We start from the raw sequence: 19,279 nt of genomic DNA on the forward strand, positions 1-19,279 counted from the left end.
GGATCTTTACGTTGCAAACAAAAAATCAGCACCAGCTACCAGTCAAATACTAAAATATGCAAGTGTAATTTATTGTGTTACTGGTAGATTTAAGAGTTAGAGTACAGTACCATGTGGACAAAAAAGTAAATATCCAACCTTATAGTCGAGTCCAAAAAGTCAAAATCTATTGAAAAATGTTTTTATCTAACAGAATATCCTGTTTTAATCCGTATTTGTTGGCGTTTAGCCTTTTAAAAACATAAATGTTCATGCAATTAAAAAACTGTCTGAGTTATATTTATTAAAGAAAGTTGATTTAAAAAGATTGACTCCAATAAGCCAATAAATAATTGTATTTAATAATTATTCAAATTGATGATTTTGTGTATTTCTTTAAGCTTTTCAAATGTAAAAGCTGACAAACCGTTCAGCCCAAAGTCAGCGTATTTGTTCTACCTTATGTGGAGAAGAAGAAAGTGACAACTTGTATGAGACAAGATTTTGAATTTCTTTTTTTTTATTATTTGAATTCCCTTAATTGACATTGGAAAAAAATGAGGTACCGTTTCTAAGTGACAAAGAAAAATGAGCCGTAGAATCATAACGTCACAATTAGAGGGAGAGAAAAAACACAAACATATCAGAAACAAACAGGATAGTCATGTTAGAGATCAGGTCAATAAACTGTTGTATGTACAGATCTGAGGAGTGTAGGTTGTTTTTATTGAGAAGAGAAGAAAGCAACGAGAGGAAACAGACGCAAACAATATATCTCCTCACTGTTCTTTGTGACGGATAGATGAAAACAATAGTGTAGAAATGCAAACTAACTACATGAGAAGATTCCACGACATTGATTTCACCTACCGGTAAAGACAAAGGATCCAGAGGAGGAGCATCTGAGCAGACTTTCATCATTGTAAAATATCCTTCAATCGTCCTCTCAGCCTCAATATTTCAGTCATATGTTCATCACGGATTAAATAGTAACAAGTGCTCCAAACGAAACAGACACTCAGAAACCTTTTTATATATTTTTAACTGAGCAAATAAGCTTTGAGCTCCACGCTTTCTTTCTTTCTTTCTTACATGCTTTTATTTAAGGAAAGTAAGACGCGACCGAAAAACAGAAGCTACACATCAACGAGGAGCTACGGGGGAATAAATTAGTGTCTAACGATCCACTCAAGTTTCAGGACCGACGACCTCGCAACGCGTCTGTTTAAGCTCGACGCCGAGGCGCCGCCGTCACCGTCAGAAGATGCTCGTGAAACGTGTGGACGATGGAGGAAGTGTGTGTGTGTGTGTGTGTGTGTGTGTGTGTGTGTGGGGGGGGGGGGGGGTCGATGTGGTTCGGGGGTCTCTTTTCTTTTTCCTCTTTTCTTTGTTCTCCTCGTTACGCCTCCAGCTCGAAGCCCATCCCGACTTTGTGACCGCCGGCGTTGAAGTTCTTCCCGTCGATCAGAGCCGAGAGAGTGACCTTCACACCTGCAGAGACACGACGCACGTTAACGTACGACCTTTATGTTCAATAACTTTATTTAATATGAACAGGACATCAATAAATGTACTGAAGGGACGATACAAACTGCAATTATTGACTAAATTCACGGATTTATTTAATTTATTCATCACTTTTCTGTGAGATCTTCCCAGCAGAACATCATAATAATAATAATAGTGATATAATTAATTAAATTAAAGTGACCTGGGCCGGATGGAAAGCAGCAGAAGAAAAAAGAAACTGCTCCGGTCTATTTGAATGTTGGTGTTTTCCCGTCAGAGGGAGGAAACGCGTTCAGACTTGCAGTCGGTGTTGTGATACGACGGTTTGTTCGGGTTCAGGTTCTTCCGGTCGAATTTCGAGCTGAAACCGGTTTGATTTTCAGAACCGGCTGAACCGGAATTTGGCGTTTTCAATAAAAAAAAACAGCTGCCTGTGCTGACAGCGTTGAACCCGACTTATATTGCTTTAGTAATAAGCGTTATGACAACGTGATTCACGTGTCAACCAATCACAGCAGACGTGGTGAGGTCGTTCATAACCTGTTGAACTCTTTCAGGGTTCAGCTTCTTAGAAACACTCTGAACCCAAAAACACGCCGGCAGCATTAAAAAGCATGTTTTCTTCAAACAATCGCCGAAACTACACCATTTATCACAGCCGGCGTTATCAGGTTTTCATCTTTCCGACGGTCATTGAACGCATCATGTGCGATGAACGGTTTCGTCAGGAGAAGCGACTAAAACAAAGCTTCAAATATATCGATATTTCATCAAAAACATTTAAAATAAAGCGTTCACTTCAACCAGATTCTGTGAAAAACATTAAATTATGAGCTCCTCAGTGAAACTATGAAGTCATGATTGAGGAGGAGAGGAGGAGAGAGGAGAGGAGAGGAGGAGAGAGGAGAGGAGGAGAGAGGAGAGAGGAGAGGAGGGGCTGAAACGTGAATTTTTATAACATGTAGAGCCTCCATGTTTTCCCCTAAACATTGTAACGCTTGTTGTAAAAAGGTCTGAAGGGGAAACTGTTCTCTGAGCCTTGGAGGACTCCTCACAGTGAGATTAGACGCCTACCTGGCCGGAGGCTCTGAGTGTAACCCACTCCGATCAGACTGGCATTGTTGACTTTGGCCTGCGGGGGTTAAAACGTGATGAGACGTTAAAACAAAATGGCAGAATAGTTTGTGAGAATCTGCCTTCACAGAGGAGCAGAAACCAGCAGCACTCACAGACAGAGAGGCGTCTTTGTCCAGCTTGTATTTGGCGGCGATGCCGAAGCGAGTGTTGTTGCTGCCGGCGGTCCAGGCCAGAGTCACCGCCGTCTCCAGCTCCTCGTTCACCTTCTGGTAGATGGAGCCGCCGAACTCGGTCCCGTCGTTACTGAGACGGGAAAGATTCAGAGGACACTAGTCACCCACTGGTTTATGGATGTTATGAAGCCTGGAGTTCGCCATCTTGGCTTTTTTGCAACCAGTGAACAGGAAGTGACCACATCTGGACTGAGGAGGAGTGACGTAGAGACGCCGTATACGTCTCTGGTAGAGACCTGTCAATCACTGTGTAGCCCCGCCCCTAAAGCATCCCCTGCTTTATGGTCTGTGTGACTCTAAATGGACCATCATTTACTAAATGAACATCATGCTGTATTGAAGAAGACTTGAAACTAGAGATTGAGACCATAAACTCATGTTTACAATGTTTACTGAGGTAATAAATCAAGAGAGAAGTAGAGTCATTTTCTCATAGACTTCTATACAACCAGAGGAGTCGCCCCCTGGTGGACATTAGAGAGAATGCAGCTTTAACACATGAAGCATGAACCGGAGCTTTCCCGTCTGGTCTGAACCTTGATGTTCGACTGATCTTCTTACAGGAAGTTGTTTCAGAGTTTATTTTAAAAACTAGAAGAGCCGTTGATGTTGTCTTCTTCCGGACTGTAATCGGTGAAGTACTCACACGTTGGTGTGCAGCTGGAAGTCTCCGGCTTTGTACCCGAGGGCGAAGTTGTTCTGGGCCAGCTTGGACTTGGCCGTGTCGAAGGCCATCTGGTAGCCGGCGATCCAGCCCTCGTAGCCCAACACGGCGGCGGCGTGGATGATGGGACCCTCGAAGTCCACGTCGCAGCCCAGGTTCACGAAGTCGCGCTTGTAGGCCGTCTTCAGCTTTCCACTCTTCTTACTGAGAATATGGATTCACAGCGTTAAAGGTTCATCTCTCAGATTCATTGCTTCTTATTGTCCCATGAAAACACAAAAACTACCAACGAACATATCTACCAACAAACCTGATATCTCTTAAAAAGAAATCACACCAATGAGCCTCACTGTTGCTTATACAAACACTGACTAGAGCTCCACATGTGGATTCATCCGCCGCTGAAAATAGTCCCAAACAGAAGCTCTATTTCCTCCAGTTTGTTTGATTAAAACCACAGCGAGCAGCGGTTTGAGGAAACATCTTTTAAGAGTATGGAACTATGTTTGTGAGGTGTTTTTAAATTAGGTATATTATTATTATTATTATAATATTCGGTATATTAATGTAATGTCATCTTTAAGATAAGATAAAGTAACCCGTTATTAGTCCCACAGCAAAGTGGACAGAACAATCAGTAGAAAGCAATACAAAGAAACAACAGATGGAACAATAAAGTTACAATAAATAAGCCAATTGTAAAAAAGGAAGATAATAATACAATATAATTATATTTTTACACATTATTACACATATTAGGTTGGAAATATAAAGTGTAAATAATGTTTATAGGTGAAAATAGCACATTTTAAACAAGAAAAACACAAAAAACCACGGAGAGGTTTTCCTACTTTAAGGAAATGATCCACAATCACTTCATAACGTTTCATTTAATATCACAGATTCATACAAACGAGCGTCGTCTCACCCTGTGTTTGGTACAAAAGACGTATCCAGAGCAACCTTCAGTCCTTCAGTCAGCTGTAGGTAAAGCAAAGTGTTAAACCTTCGTGTTAAACAATGCTGTGTGTGTGTGTGTGTGTGTGTGTGTGTGTGTGTGTGTGTGTGTGTGTGTGTGTGTGTGTGTGTGTGTGTGTGTGTGTGTGTGTCCTGACGTACCTGGTCCTCCACGGTGACCTCGGTGGACAGCGTGTTGTCCGTGTTCCACTTCTGGTTGAAGCTCAGGCCGAGCTCCTTCATCTTGTATTTGGTCTCCAGGCTCCCGGCGGCCTTCCCCGTGTCCGTGTTGCTGGATCCAGATGTGTTGAACTCCTGACGGGAGGACATCGGTTATGAGCACAAAGACGTGGACGAGACGCAGTAACATCTGGACTGAGGTCAGATTATCTAACGAGATATTCAGCTTCAATCTGTATTTGTTGGCGTTTCACTAATATCTTCATTAAAGAAAGTTGATTTGATAAAAACTAAAGACAAAGAATATAACCTCAGTATAAGACTCTCCCGCTTGCTGCACGAACATATTTAATTCATATAACTACAATAACAAACAATACTTTGTCTTTTAGGGCGACGACGTCATAAAACATGACGACAGACGTCGAATAAAAAACGTAGAAAAACATTTGGTTCAGATCTAGTTATATACGAAGCATTATGAGCTAAATATGGAGAGACGTTAAACAACAGACACGACAGACGAAATGTGAAATCATGATTAAACTGTAAATAAAACACAACAGACAGACGACCAGAGACCCGAACATGAACCCATGCAGGACACCAGGAACATACGATGGACAGAAAACTGATGAGTAATGATGTCATGATGTAAATTATGATAAAACAAAGTCTTAAATCATTAAACGCCGTTAGTGGTGAATATCCAGAGGAGTCTGTAAGTGTCTGTATTTGTGATATTGTGTTTTATTTGGTCTCTTCTGCATGTTTGTGTTTCACTAAAACAAAGAAGATGAGGATTGATGGAGGAAACACTGGAATCTGCTGAGTTTGTATATATATATTTACTGACATTTTAATATCGGTGCAAAAGGAAAATCATCGTTGCATATCGTCATCTTGAGGATATCGTATCCTTTATCTTGTGTCGCCATTTCCGCGACTAAACATTCACGTTTTTATTATTTTTATTCATTTAAATGTCTGTAAGAGCCGCGGAATTTAAAAACTGCTTTTAGTGAGTTGACATAAATGTAACTGATTGAATTAAATGAGCAGATGATATCGTCTCATATCGATCGTATCCTGGAAAACTTTGTGATATCACGAAATATTCTATCGTCCAAAGAATCAATCGAATATAATTCAGAGATGAAAGTTGTGATTTAGGCCTCGAGTTCATTGATGATGGGAAATGTCGCCCTAAACTGAAAAATGAAAGGTTCGATGTGATTGTGAGCGATGACCGAACACGGAAAGCAACAACACAGATACTCATGCTGCGTGAACGATCACAAAGACGAACGATGTCGGTGGTAATTATTCTGCATAAACAGCAGCTGTGACACCATCTTACCATCTACATTAGAGTCCGGTGCAGAAGAGCAGCAGCGTGGAGACAGAGCAGCGGTTAGGAGACACACAGGCCACAAACACACAAACGGGGGTTTATTGTCGTGTTTCTTTTAAGACGGAGAACAAGTTCAGCCGAGCAGATCGGCATCAGCCGACACCGGGAAACCTTCACGCTCCGGGTTACAGCGGCAGTTCAGGTAGAAGCGGAGGGTCATTTTAGGAGGTACGCAGGACAAGGGAAGGCAGAAAGCATCGAGAAAGAAATGACAAAAGCTTCCTCACCACTCCGCTCTGTGATTTGGTCTTCAGGTCCAGCTTCACAACTCCAAAGCCTGGTTTGTTCACAGAGACAGAGGTGAGCACAAACGCAGTGCAAGAAGATGTAGAGGAACAGTGTTGGATATACGTTTGTCCCAAAAAAACATTTATATAAATCATTAGCAATAGAGAAAATAGCTGGAGCCAGGAGACGGCTAGCTTAGCTTAGCATAAAGTCTTGCACATAATACCCTGTAAAACCACAACTTGTCCTTATAACATTTCAGGTTTTGTACAGATTAAACAAAAGTGCTATAACATGTTAATTACGTGCTTTTTTATGCTAAGCTAAGCTAACGTTTCTTGGCTGAAGCGTCACATTTTACAGAATAAGAATGTTTTGCATCATTTTGATAAAAAGTAAAGTACCTTTGTATTAAATTGAATCAGCAACGATCACACATCATTGTGTTACAATAATGTTATTTTGTTCATATTTGTATACTACACACCTACTTTAAAGGTACTTCATCAGTCTGTATGCTAAACGGCTGCGTGTTCTACCGGTTCCTTATTTACCGTTCGGCGCTCAGACTGAACTCACCGTAGCCTTTGCTGAAGATGTCCTTGGCGGCCTTGCCCAGGTCCGAGTATGAAGGAGGGACGGCCATCGTGCTGCAGGAGAGAACGTCGGTAACGAGGTCAGAGACTCTCACGTTCACATACGTCTCTTCTTCTTGTGAGGGATTAATGTCGATGAACTGCTGCCTCACTTACTACGTACTGCACTTGTACTAGAAAGACTCTCACATACACACACGTTGTACTACTGTCGACGCTGTGCTGAACTACAGAGTATTTGTACACCACTGAGAGTACTGTGTATATCAGATCTATAGCTAAGCGAGTACACCGTATTCAGAGCGTCCAGCTGTTTACTCTGTATATAATGTCTACTATTATTAATTATTATGAAGTACTTGTAACTCCACATTATGTATTTTATACTGTACCTGCACTGTGTACTTTATCCTATAGTTGCACTATACATTCTGTATACATCTAGTGTATTAATACCCTTTACTGGCCATTCCATAATACATTGTTATATTTTATTCTGCATAAAATTATTTACATAATTCTGCACTTTACTGCATTTTTATTACATTTTCTATTTCATGTGCAGTTTTGTATTCATTAATCTCTGTGCAATATAACTTTCTATTATGTTTACAATATCGTCAATATTACTTTTCTATTTTAGTTTCCTCCACCGGTGTGAGTAGAACTTCTTTATCTGTATTTATATATTTACTTGATTTATTTACCTTACTCTTCTTTTTCGTAATGGTGTCAGTATTACTTATGTGACACTTAATAATTGTTATTCTGTTGTTCATATATATGTTTATGTTTATTATGTTTTATTCTTCTGTTCTCTTTAATGAAACTCTGGATTAATGAAGTTTTATTTTATCTTTATTTTGTACACTTTGGAAACATTTGGTGTATGAATAGCACTTTAAATAAGATATATTTTGCATAATTTATTATGCAATATTTATATATATTTACTGACATTTTAATAACTGTAATAACCAAGACAATCATCAGCAGGTATTTGTCGGGTAAAAATGAATCTCATCTAATCTATTCATCATCGGGGGAGCCGGTCACATTCAAGTCATCCGTGATGGTGCACCTCTAGGAAAGCTTCCCCTCACAGGGCATTTAACAGTTTACATTTAAATTAACAGTCGATACACTTTCAACAATGCAATAGATATCATATAATCAAACAACCACGTTTGCAGGTGAGCTCCAGCAGAAAGGGAACAAGCTGTTCCTTAAGAGGCAGCTGGGATGCTGAACAGCAAATGAGCTCAACAAATAAGATATAAAGCCACAAACATATGTTTCAGAATATGAGCACACGTATATACAGAAATAGTTTAAATAGCTGAGCTAGCAGAGGCTCAAGCATCAGAACAAAAGGCTCTCAAGGTTGTAAAGAAGAAGGGCCCTGATGCTGGTGATGCTGCTGCTGGAGATGAGTCCACTGACTGAACAGCTGCTTTTACATTTTTTTTTAAAGTCTCTGTATTTTCATGCATTTACAAGATTTGGTGCAGCATCTTATTCTGGGACAAAGGACAGCAGATGGGCCGGTGAACAGAGGTGTGTGTGGGGGGTTGACTGCTAGCTAGCTAGCTAGCTGCTGTGTGAGCTGCAGTAACAAGCTAACAGCTAGCTAACTAGCAATAAAAAGGAGAGGACAGATGGACACTGACTAGCTGGTATAGCTAGTTAGTTACTGCTCATTGCATTCTGCTTGCACACACACACACACACACACACACACACACACCTTTGCAGGTTAGCTAGCTAGCTAGCCACACACCGAGCTAATAAAGTGGCTAAATGCGTAGCTAACGTGAATCTTTGCACTATTAAACCTCATCAACCAAGATTAAACTGTGCATTAAAAGGCTAAAACATCATTACATAACAGCTAACCGTTAGCTTAAATCGCCCACGATGCTAGGCTAACCTTGGAGAGAAACGAACCGTTATCTAGGCAGCGATTGGTAACAGACGTTGTTATGCACGTACTATAAAGCTTTATTAAGATTAATTTGTATTTTATTAAATGTCTCCTTACCGGTGCTAAAGGAGTCTGGAAGGAGGAGTCTGTGGAACTGTCCCTGTCGTGATGCTGCTGAGTGGATTGACAGTTAGCTTAGTTTAGTAGTGTCTATAGGGCACAATGAAGGAGACATATGGAGCATGCGCAGTAGCAGTGAGAAAGACGAACAAAGAGTCGATACAAAACCAAGATGGTAAACCCACAAATCCGCAAAACCTCAACCGAGTAGTTGTACACCAGTTAGAAACGTTTAATTGAAGAGAAAGATCAAGAAATGTATGAATAAAAGTTTATCAAGGTTACAGAAATATTTATAATGTATTTACATGAAGCCCCTGGTCATTGGGTATAATACATTTATAAAATTAATAAAATAAGAGTATTTTCTTTTTCATAATCTCTGCATAAGAGTGAAAAACAGTCGTATTTAAATAAATAAATGAAAACATTATTGTGTGTATACAAGAGTATTTCTATATTTGTATTTAGCTCTGTATAAGAGTGTGAGAATCAGTGCCCTCTACAGGCGGTCCGTCGTATTAAATGTAATTCAGCTCTTTGCAGAGAATCTCTCCGGTCCTCCTTAAATGTTAGTGACAAACATGGCGTTCTTTTCCGTGGGGGGGGGAGTGTCGTGTCCTGCCCCGCCCGGAGTGAACACTGACTCGACGTTATCAGCCCCTGAGCAACACGGAGGGTAACTTTATCAGCTCCGGATCTGAACCTGAAAGTCCAACGGTCAATGTTTCAGCATCGGGACCCCTGCACGAGGTGCTCCCAGACTGGATCCGGACTCGAAGCGTGCTGACTGGGTGTGAAGCGACCGAGCACGTCCGTATTTGACACGTACAACAACAACAAAATAAAGAAAAGTTAAGCCGGAGGTGTCGCAGTCATGTCTGGACAACCGAGATTCGTGAGCCCGTTTTACAGACCCGGGTGTCTGGCGGCTGCAGCTCCGGCGAGGAAAGCCAACCTCACGCACCCGGGGAAGGCGATCCTGGCCGGTAAGAATACGTTTTACTCCGCAGACTCCTTCCTGCACACATGGGCTGTTTACAAAGTTTAAGCGCGTGAACGTGTGTGCGTGCATGTGCGTGCAGATGTGATCCACTGTTTACTACACTTGTCTTAAATACATATTAAAGGTAAAGTAAATGGGGAATCCTGCAGCGCTACTCGTGAATTAACTCATGCACTTCCTTCATGACTCGAGCAGCACTTTTAAACCTTTTTTAAACTGTATCCACAGATCATTTCCAGAGAAACACAGACTGAGATGATGAACTCTGGTGGTCTCGTTGGTCAATCAGTGATAGACGCTCAGAAAAATCAGTCAGTGTAATGTTGCAACATCAACATGATGTAAGAAAGACGTTGCTGCTGAACCTTAAAAGTTCATGTAGGTGTCTGTGCATTACTGTCGGCAGTAGTGCAAGAAGTATATAGATCCTTTACTTAAGTAAAAGTTCTGATTTCACACGGTAAAAAGACTCCACTACAAGTAAGAAGTACTGAACTACTGAAACATTCAACACAATAAGGGAACACTTCATCCTTCAGTTTATCACAAACATTCAACATCAACACATAAAGGAACACTTCATCCTTCAGTTTATCATAAACATTCAACATCAACACATAAAGGAACACTTCATCCTTCAGTTTATCACAAACATTCAACATCAACACATAAAGGAACACTTCATCCTTCAGTTTATCACAAACATTCAACATCAACACATAAAGAAACACTTCATCCTTCAGTTTATCACAAACATTCATCATCAACACGTAAAGGAAACACTTCATCCTTCAGTTTATCACAAACATTCATCATCAACACGTAAAGGAACACTTCATCCTTCAGTTTATCACAAACATTCATCATCAACACAAAGGAACACTTCATCCTTTAGTTTATCGCAAACATTCAACATCAACACATAAAGGAACACTTCATCCTTCAGTTTATCAGAAACATTCAACATCAACACATAAAGAAACACTTCATCCTTCAGTTTATCACAAACATTCAACATCAACACATAAAGAAACACTTCATCCTTCAGTTTATCACAAACATTCATCATCAACACATAAAGGAAACACTTCATCCTTTAGTTTATCACAGTAAAAAGTACAATATTTACCTCTAAATGGGAATAATCAAATAAAGTACAAGTACCTTGAAGTTGTACTAAGTACAGTACTTAGTAAATGTACATGCCCCCCCCCCCCCCGTCAGCAGTGCTGTGCGTGTTTTCTGTTCGACCTTGTGACCTTTCACTGTGAGCTCAGAGGCCTCAGGTCTACATGACGATGACAAAGCACTTTGCTCCGTCAGCTTCTGCTCACGTTCAACAGGTTCAGGGGATCAATGCTGTTTGTTGCACAATCATTAATCATTCCAGATGTGCAGTACAGCTGCTGTAGATACTATGTTTTATAGTGAGTAGTGGGAAGTAATCAAGAGGCACGACTACATCTCAGAGGTACATATTGTACGTTTTACAATAAATTACGATAAGTATCTTTAAAAGAAAGAAGTAAATAAACACTGAATACACACTAAAATACTTCTTCACGTGTTCGCACACGTCTGACTCGATAAACTGGTTCTACGTCTTTTCCCTGAGTTTGAACTAAACAGATTCTTGTTTGCAGACGATGTGACTGTGGGTTTTTTTAAATGCAAGTTTAATTTGTCGGTCCGGCTGCAGCAGCTTTAACTAAAGGAATGCTTGTGCGTGCAGCCCGAAGGCTGCAATCCAGTGATTGCACAACGGGTGTGTTGTGTTTCTCTGCACGGCCTTTTGGTGGAACCAATGCACGTTAAAAGCATCAATAAAAGCCCCTTTTATTATACACAAACAGTGGATTAATTCAAGCGTTTATCAATGAAAAACTGTGTTTAGGTCTATTGTTCTACTTCTGCAAAAATGTGTTTTTTTTTAAACAATAACTCACTCGTCAAAGGTGTGGTGTGAGCATTCTGAGATGTCAACTGAAGCTGGTGTACCGTGTCAAACTTGTTTCCTCCACTTTAACACGTGGAGCCCATCGGAGGAGCGGCTGTAAGTGTATGTGTGTGTGTGTGCGCGTGTGTGCGCGCGTGTGCGTGGGGTTGTGTGCGTGTGTGTGTGTAGAGTTGGGAGTCAGGCCATGGGTGGGAGGGTCTGTGGGCCGAATCGCACCGAGGTCAGCTGAGCCAATCAGCTGCCAGCTGACGGTTTGCTGTTCAACGGCAGATGTGTGACATCCGGGTTTTTAAGGTGGAGCTGCTTATTAATGTGTGAAACACAGACGATGATTAATAAACTAATAAAGGAAAACTTCACATCTTATTTACCTAGAAACTTCAACTTTATGTTGCCTCACCAGCAACAATGTTCTTTATCTACTTTATATTATTTTTGTATTTATTTCTAATATTTTATCCCTTTTAAAGAAGCAATTCTGCCGTTTTTAATGCATTTCTGTTTTTATTTATATTATGTTATACTTTATATTGCACGTTTTTGTCTGAAATGTGCATTATATATAAATAAAGTTTTATTATAATTCTTTAGTTGTGAAAAAAGCTGCAGGAATACTTTAACAAGATAAGTGTGATTACTATGACCCGTTTAAAACCAAACTTTTAATACTTCTCATACTTACAAATCATGCTTCACACTTTGTGAAACTACGAAGTATTTGAGTGTAAAAGTACAACATCATTTTATTCAGTAGGGTCAACGAAGCGTTGCAAAAAGATCATGAATCGGGTTTATTACAGTACTTTTGCAATTGTAAAAGACATAATTTAAGAATATAAAATATGAAAATGTACAATAAATGATAAACAAGTAAAACATGATAAACAAACGAACAAAGAATACGTTAAAACACATATCTGCATGTGTAAAGTAGTAGAAAAACTCCATTTCATTGTTCATACTTCCTTCTCTCTGAAATGCACAAATAAAGAAACCGTTGAACATGTTCTTGTCTCGTCAGAATGAGTCCGTGCTTAACGGCGTGTTTCTCACCGTTGTTTCAGGCGGGATAGCGGGAGGCATCGAGATCTGCATCACCTTCCCCACAGAGTACGTGAAAACACAGCTGCAGCTGGACGAGAAGGCCAACCCTCCCAAATACAAAGGCATCGGTGGGTCGAGCTTCCGCTTCCTTTAAGTTCTCTGCTAGAATCAAAGGTGATGATGATGGAACCACGTGCGGACACTTTGATGAACCTCAATGGTCAACGCATGGTTCGATACCTTACCTATTATTATTACCTATTATTACCTATTATTACCTCGGTGAAGGTGGAGTTAATGTGTGAGAGCTGCATAAATCTGCATAAAACATACATTACATCACGTCTTCTAGAGCCAACAATGTTTGACCAGCAGTCGCTCCGTGAACGAAAGAGTTTAATGACCAATAAAACATTTGATTAAATTATCAATGCAAAATAATACAAACACATTTTTTCCTCTTGCAAATAAAACTACCTGTCAAAGCCGTGCTTCCTGCTTCAAATCACCAACTTATTATCATCAACAGAGAGGAAAGACTGCTGAACGCGTAGTTTAATTATTAAAACCCTTCAAAGTTATTATCTGTTTCTCAGGCTGCATGTAGCTGGCTATGTTAGCCTTATGCACAAGCTGTATTTGTGTTTTTACATCATCCAAAATCATCTTTATTCTTGCTCTGTTTTTACGTTTTGCATTAATATTGCGTTAGATAATAAAGTATCTATCCGTCTAAATGAGTAACAGCAGCTCTCTGAGGTCGTTGTGTCCTGTAGTAACAGTGTGTGTTTGTGTAGTAACTCACCGTCTGTTATCTGTTCACTGAGCTGCTCGTGAACTTTGCCATCGAACGTGTTTCTCTTTCGAAACTCGGTGTGAAGGTTTGTTGTTGTTCAGGCTGCAGCAGACACACGAGGAACCCAGAACACGTAGACTTTGCTCATTATCTTTACGGGAAACATAGCAAGGTGGCCAGATGACTACATGTTAAAGTTCATAAAAATGTGTTTTAAGTGATTTAAAAGAGATCACTGATTCTAGGAGCCTCGTCTCCTCAGGCAGCTCGGGGCCCTGATGGAGAAGGCCCCACATGAGGATCTAAGGCTGCGTCACAAAATATAGAATTTTCTTTTTGTTTTTAAAGCAAGAGGTTGATAACAGGCAGCTGATTCTGTTTCATGAAGCACAGAATGAATTCTGTCTCCTGCAGCGGACTGTGTGAAGCAGACGGTGAACGGTCACGGAGTGAAGGGTCTGTACAGAGGACTGAGCTCTCTGGTGTACGGATCCATCCCCAAAGCAGCTGTCAGGTACACACACACACACACACACACACCTGAGCACACACACCTGTACACATGCGCACACACACACACACCTGAGCACCTTATTTTTTACAGGTGATTGAAGCTGCAACTAACAACTTTTTATTCCGGATGAATCTGTTGAGAACAGCAGATAACTCATGATTATCTGTTTTAAATCACTTCTTAATTACTGAATGAATCAATTATCTAAATAGTTGCCAATTTAGTTTTCTGTTAATCGACTTATTGATTTATTGGATAATCATTTCAGCTCTGATAAGAACGATGTTTGGGTTGCCAGGTTGTTAAAAATGAACCTCTTTGGCTGGTGTTTATTCTACCTATTTGGTAACAATGCTATATTTGATATGCTAATGTTATAAATGGTGATAATCTCTTAGTAGATGTTCACTTACCTTCTAATAAGCCGTCTGCAGCTATAAAGAAACTATGAATAAAGCTTTTATATTCTGAATTAGTTTTATTCCAACCTTTAAAAGCTTTTTTTCACAACCTGGCCATATTAAAAGTTGTGCTTATTAATGACCACTAACCGTGAGCAAAGCCATTGTCTCATAGAAACGCTGTGCCGTAGTTGCTGTGTCAGAATGTGTGCCGGTTACTTTCTGTTTTAACTCGTTAATCTTATTTTTCTACTCCAGATTCGGGGTGTTTGAGTTCATCAGTAATAAAATGCGCGATGAAAACGGAAAGCTGGACAGCAAGCGAGGATTCATGTGCGGCCTCGGCGCCGGAGTCGCAGAGGCCATTTTTGTAGTTTGTCCCATGGAGACCGTTAAGGTAAAAAAAATAACATTATTAAAGATGCATTTATGGATTATTGCCACCAGGTGTCACTTTCACTCGTCCAGTCCTCCTCTCAAGTTAAAGATGCATCGTCCTCTCATGCAAATACCATCTCGTTCATGTTCATTCATCATCGTTATGATGTTGTTTTAGGTGAAATTCATCCACGATCAGACATCAGCAAACCCAAAGTACAAAGGCTTTTACCACGGAGTGAGGGAGATTATTAGAGTTGAAGGTAAGGACGGAGTCTTCATCTGTGCAGGATGTGTTGCATCACTCTTCTTTTTATTTAATAATAATCTTTATTTATAAGGAACATTTCATACAGACTGTGTAGCTCAAAGTGCTGCAGATTTTAAAATATATAAAAACATAAAACCTTCCTTTTACAGATAAAATGTAGGTGCAAAATGCACGTTTTCTTTCAACCACTTTTATTTATTTTAAGTGTAATAAAAACAATTTTTTGTTTGAATAAGTTGCAGCCTCTCAGTAGATTCTATTATTTGCGGGATCGTATCGCTGCTCAGCCTCATTAGATCCTGAGCTTGAGGGCTGTGAGGGTTCTGGTTTTTGATGAAGGTCTTGATACTGTATCTGCAGGACTGAAGGGGACCTACCAAGGCCTCACAGCCACCATATTGAAACAAGGCTCCAACCAGGCCATCCGCTTCTACGTCATGACCTCCCTGAGGAACTGGTACAAAGGTGTGTGAGCCAATCACCTCCGTCTCTTATATACCACTCATGCATTTCCAAAAAACATGCAAAGAACCATCTTTTGTTTGTTCTTTTCAAACACTCAAGGCGACGACCCCAACAAAGCCATGAACCCTCTGATAACTGGAATGTTTGGAGCCCTTGCTGGAGCTGCCAGCGTGTTTGGAAACACTCCGCTGGACGTCATTAAGACCAGAATGCAGGTTGGTTGAGTTTCAATGTTCAATGTGAATCTCACGTCGTTAACGTCTGAGTAACGTGTTTGTGTGTTTATTTATTAACAGGGTCTCGAGGCTCACAAGTACAAAAGCACGATGGACTGCGCTGCCAAGATCATGAAGCACGAGGGACCGAAGGCGTAAGTTTACAGACGGAGTTGATTTACGGAGAATCGCTTTACAGGCATTTATTTAGCGGTAATTTGCAGCACAGTCGGTCTCCTGTCTTTAAAGGATTCACACTCGTTACACATCAATAATTCAGCATTCATTTGAATGCATCCAAGTCAGAGGCAACCTCCGGGTCTGAAGAGTGAAGTCAAAGCTTCATGTGTTAAAGCTGCATTCTCTCTAATGTCCACCAGGGGGCGACTCCTCTGGTTGTATAGAAGTCTATGAGAAAATGACTCTACTTCTCTCTTGATTTATTACCTCAGTAAACATTGTAAACATGAGTTTATGGTCTCAATCTCTAGTTTCAAGTCTTCTTCAATACAGCATGATGTTCATTTAGTAAATGATGGTCCATTTAGAGTCACACAGACCATAAAGCAGGGGATGCTTTAGGGGCGGGGCTACACAGTGATTGACAGGTCTCTACCAGAGACGTATACGGCGTCTCTACGTCACTCCTCCTCAGTCCAGATATGGTAACTTCCTGTTCACTAGCTGCAAAAAAGCCAAGATGGCGACGGCCAAATTGCCACAAACCAATGGGTGATGTCACGACGACTAAGTCCGCTTCTGATGTACAGTTTATGATCCAAGTACCCACATTTGGGATTGTTGTACATACAGAAACAATCAAAACGTGTGTAACATCCCATATAATTCTATTGTGGTGTTTTGTGTAGAAAGGCGACCACATCTTTGTGATAAGTATTGAAAACCTCATCTTTTTTTTTTGTCCCGTTCAGGTTCTACAAAGGTACCGTGCCCCGGCTGGGTCGGGTGTGCATGGACGTGGCCATCGTCTTCATCATCTACGAGGAAGTCGTGAAGGTCCTCAACAAAGTTTGGAAGACGGACTAAAACGGACGCGACCAACGAGAGCTTCAGGACACCCGTTCACGTCAATAGTCTAGGTTCTAATATCTACCTCTAGAGAAAAGAAAGGGATTGGTCTGTTCTTTGATTTTATTTATAACTCAGCTACTACGAGTGGAAGCGTCGTCTGCATGAAGAAAGAAGCTCCAGACTGCAGACTCGCTGCTCACACTTGCTGTTCTTTTTCTTAAATTCCAAAAGGGGTTCGTTCCTTCAGAGCTCAGGGAGGAGGAACGAGGCTTTTACTCAGATCGACTTGAGGAACGGGAACACTTTGATATACTTAATATAAAGAGAAACCAATGCCCGACGTAATGTGATTTAGACACTGTAGACGAAGAAATGATACTTGAACTGAGAGATTATACCAGAGATGAAAGATTTTAAAGCCCTCTTTATATGCAGATTTCTTTTCGTAAAGACTTTTCAGACTCATTATTTCATTCCAGAATCTGATGAGATGTTTAACGTTCAGACGTCTTATGCTGCAGAGGCGAACCGGTACATTAACAACTAAATGCCTTAAATCACGATTGTAGGATCCACAGAGATGCAGGTTTTTATTAATTATTCATACAACTTCTTTAGAAATGCACATTTCCACTAAACAGTTGTTGAGGTGTTTGAATTTCACTTTGCAGAGACGTTTTAAATCAATTAACTTACCAGATGCTATATTAAAAAAAAATAAGTGCCTATGTATTGATTTTGAGATCTTTTGAGATAAAGAATGATTGAGTGTTGTACGTGCTTTAGTCACTACAGATGTTTTAATATTGTTGCACACATGTTGGTGGTGCCGGGTGTTTGATTCCAGGCGGTTTCTGAGGTATTTCTGAGACGTTCGTATCTTCTAAATTCATCGAAACTATTTTTTTGATGAGTTTTTGCTTTTGAATTTTAAATTGCCTGATTGAGAAGTGCCATTAAAAGTGCCTTCCATCTCATTCCAGGAAGGACGAGTGCTTGAAGATTGCTTTTTATTGCAGATTCTGTTTTTAATTTTTAACTTTAATTATTGCCTTTTTACTTTTTACACCAACTGACGAGCCAATGTGCCAATTTCTGCTCAAAGCGATGTTTTGGGCTGTTTGTAGCTTGTGAGTCTGGCATGCAATGCTACTAGTTGTTTTACAAACGTTTACTGCAGCTTGCATACATGTAGACTCATAATGTCATAGCTATTTAAATATCTTTAGGACATGAAAAGAATAATGAAAACCAAGTATTGTGCCTTCAGTCTAATTCATTCTAACAAGTATGCTCACAAATAAACATTTGATCAGACCGTTCATTTTGTCGTGTTTATTTATAACTATAAGGAGTGATGGAAGAACCAGTCTCAGTGTAGTCCTGATCCTCTATATGAACCAGTCTCAGTGTAGTCCTGATCCTCTATATGAACCAGTCTCAGTGTAGTCCTGATCCTCTATATGAACCAGTCTCAGTGTAGTCCTGATCCTCTATATGAACCAGTCTCAGTGTAGTCCTGATCCTCTATATGAACCAGTCCCAGTGTAGTCCTGATCCTCTATATGAACCAGTCTCAGTGTAGTCCTGATCCTCTATCAGACCTCCATCAGTAAAGAGACCATCAGAGAGAAGATGGTCTGTTTCTATAGAGTTATTCTTGATGCTCGTCATCGGAGCCACCGGGTCGGATTCTGGTGAAACCAGATGAAATCATGCAGGTTCACCAGAACCTCCTTCAGCTCAGACTCCAGCAGAGACCGGTCCACCATGGACAGACCCAGATCCTCCAGCAGAGACCGGTCCACCGTGGACAGACCCAGATCCTCTAGCAGAGACCGGCAGCAGCAGCAGCGTCTCCTCCTCCTCCTCCTCCTCCTCCTCCTCCAGGAGCAGAGTGTATTGCTGGACCCGCTGGAGGGAAGGGAGGCACAGGAGAACCAGAACCAGGACTGAGAGGGGCAGACTGTCAGACCCTGCTGCAGTAAAATGAGAGGTTTTCTAAAGACTCTGGCGCTCAGAGACACTACCACTGTAGTCCACAGGGGCCGCCAGAATCAACACAACATGGAAGTTCCTTGTACTAACTTTGAGTAAAAGTAGCAATACTACAGTGGATAAATACTCTTACAAGTACCAGTCCTGCATTAAAAAGTTGACGTGTAAAAGTGCAGAAGTAAAAGCATCAGAATATACTTAAAATACCAAAAATAAAAGTACTCATTATGCAGAATGGTCCTTTTTGGAATAATATATATTTATTGTTATTGATGCATCAATGTGTTCACTTTTATGTTGCAGCTGGTAACGAGCTCATTT

General features: G+C 40.5%; 2 protein-coding genes across 2 annotated transcripts; one reads left to right on the forward strand and one right to left on the reverse strand.

The window, feature by feature from the left end:
• Nucleotides 1-506: 506 nt before the first annotated feature.
• On the reverse strand, nucleotides 507-9,018 carry LOC306710057 (non-selective voltage-gated ion channel VDAC2). The gene is made up of 9 exons (XM_079178434.1): nucleotides 8,879-9,018; nucleotides 6,821-6,891; nucleotides 6,241-6,290; nucleotides 4,582-4,734; nucleotides 4,391-4,443; nucleotides 3,445-3,666; nucleotides 2,718-2,868; nucleotides 2,563-2,620; nucleotides 507-1,470 (listed from the first exon to the last, which is right to left on the reverse strand). The coding sequence occupies exons 2-9, from the start codon at nucleotides 6,885-6,887 to the stop codon at nucleotides 1,379-1,381; spliced, it is 846 nt and encodes a 281-aa protein (XP_079034560.1). The 5' UTR covers nucleotides 6,888-6,891; nucleotides 8,879-9,018; the 3' UTR covers nucleotides 507-1,378.
• Nucleotides 9,019-9,545: 527 nt separating this feature from the next.
• On the forward strand, nucleotides 9,546-18,282 carry slc25a1b (slc25a1 solute carrier family 25 member 1b). Its single transcript, XM_079179338.1, has 9 exons — nucleotides 9,546-9,870; nucleotides 12,909-13,016; nucleotides 14,099-14,198; nucleotides 14,858-14,996; nucleotides 15,156-15,240; nucleotides 15,609-15,713; nucleotides 15,813-15,928; nucleotides 16,010-16,083; nucleotides 16,861-18,282. Exons 1-9 carry the CDS (start codon nucleotides 9,759-9,761, stop codon nucleotides 16,973-16,975), a joined length of 954 nt encoding a protein of 317 aa, XP_079035464.1. The 5' UTR covers nucleotides 9,546-9,758; the 3' UTR covers nucleotides 16,976-18,282.
• Nucleotides 18,283-19,279: the final 997 nt, after the last annotated feature.

This window comes from Pholis gunnellus (genome assembly GCF_910591455.1).
Source record: "Pholis gunnellus genome assembly, chromosome: 18".
Lineage (NCBI taxonomy): Eukaryota > Metazoa > Chordata > Actinopteri > Perciformes > Pholidae > Pholis > Pholis gunnellus.

Bases quoted from the DNA above. Each gene is read 5' to 3' on its own strand.
- slc25a1b (XM_079179338.1), top strand. From the start codon at position 9,759: ATGTCTGGACAACCGAGATTCGTGAGCCCGTTTTACAGACCCGGGTGT. The intron at 14,997-15,155 runs GTAAAAAAAATA...ATGTTGTTTTAG, and splicing joins GTCCCATGGAGACCGTTAAG to GTGAAATTCATCCACGATCA. The intron at 15,929-16,009 runs GTTGGTTGAGTT...ATTTATTAACAG, and splicing joins TCATTAAGACCAGAATGCAG to GGTCTCGAGGCTCACAAGTA.
- LOC306710057 (XM_079178434.1), bottom strand. From the start codon at position 6,887: ATGGCCGTCCCTCCTTCATACTCGGACCTGGGCAAGGCCGCCAAGGAC. The intron at 4,735-6,240 runs GTGAGGAAGCTT...TCCTCCCGTCAG, and splicing joins CCAAATCACAGAGCGGAGTG to GAGTTCAACACATCTGGATC. The intron at 2,869-3,444 runs GTGAGTACTTCA...TTCCCGTCTCAG, and splicing joins TTCCAGCTGCACACCAACGT to TAACGACGGGACCGAGTTCG.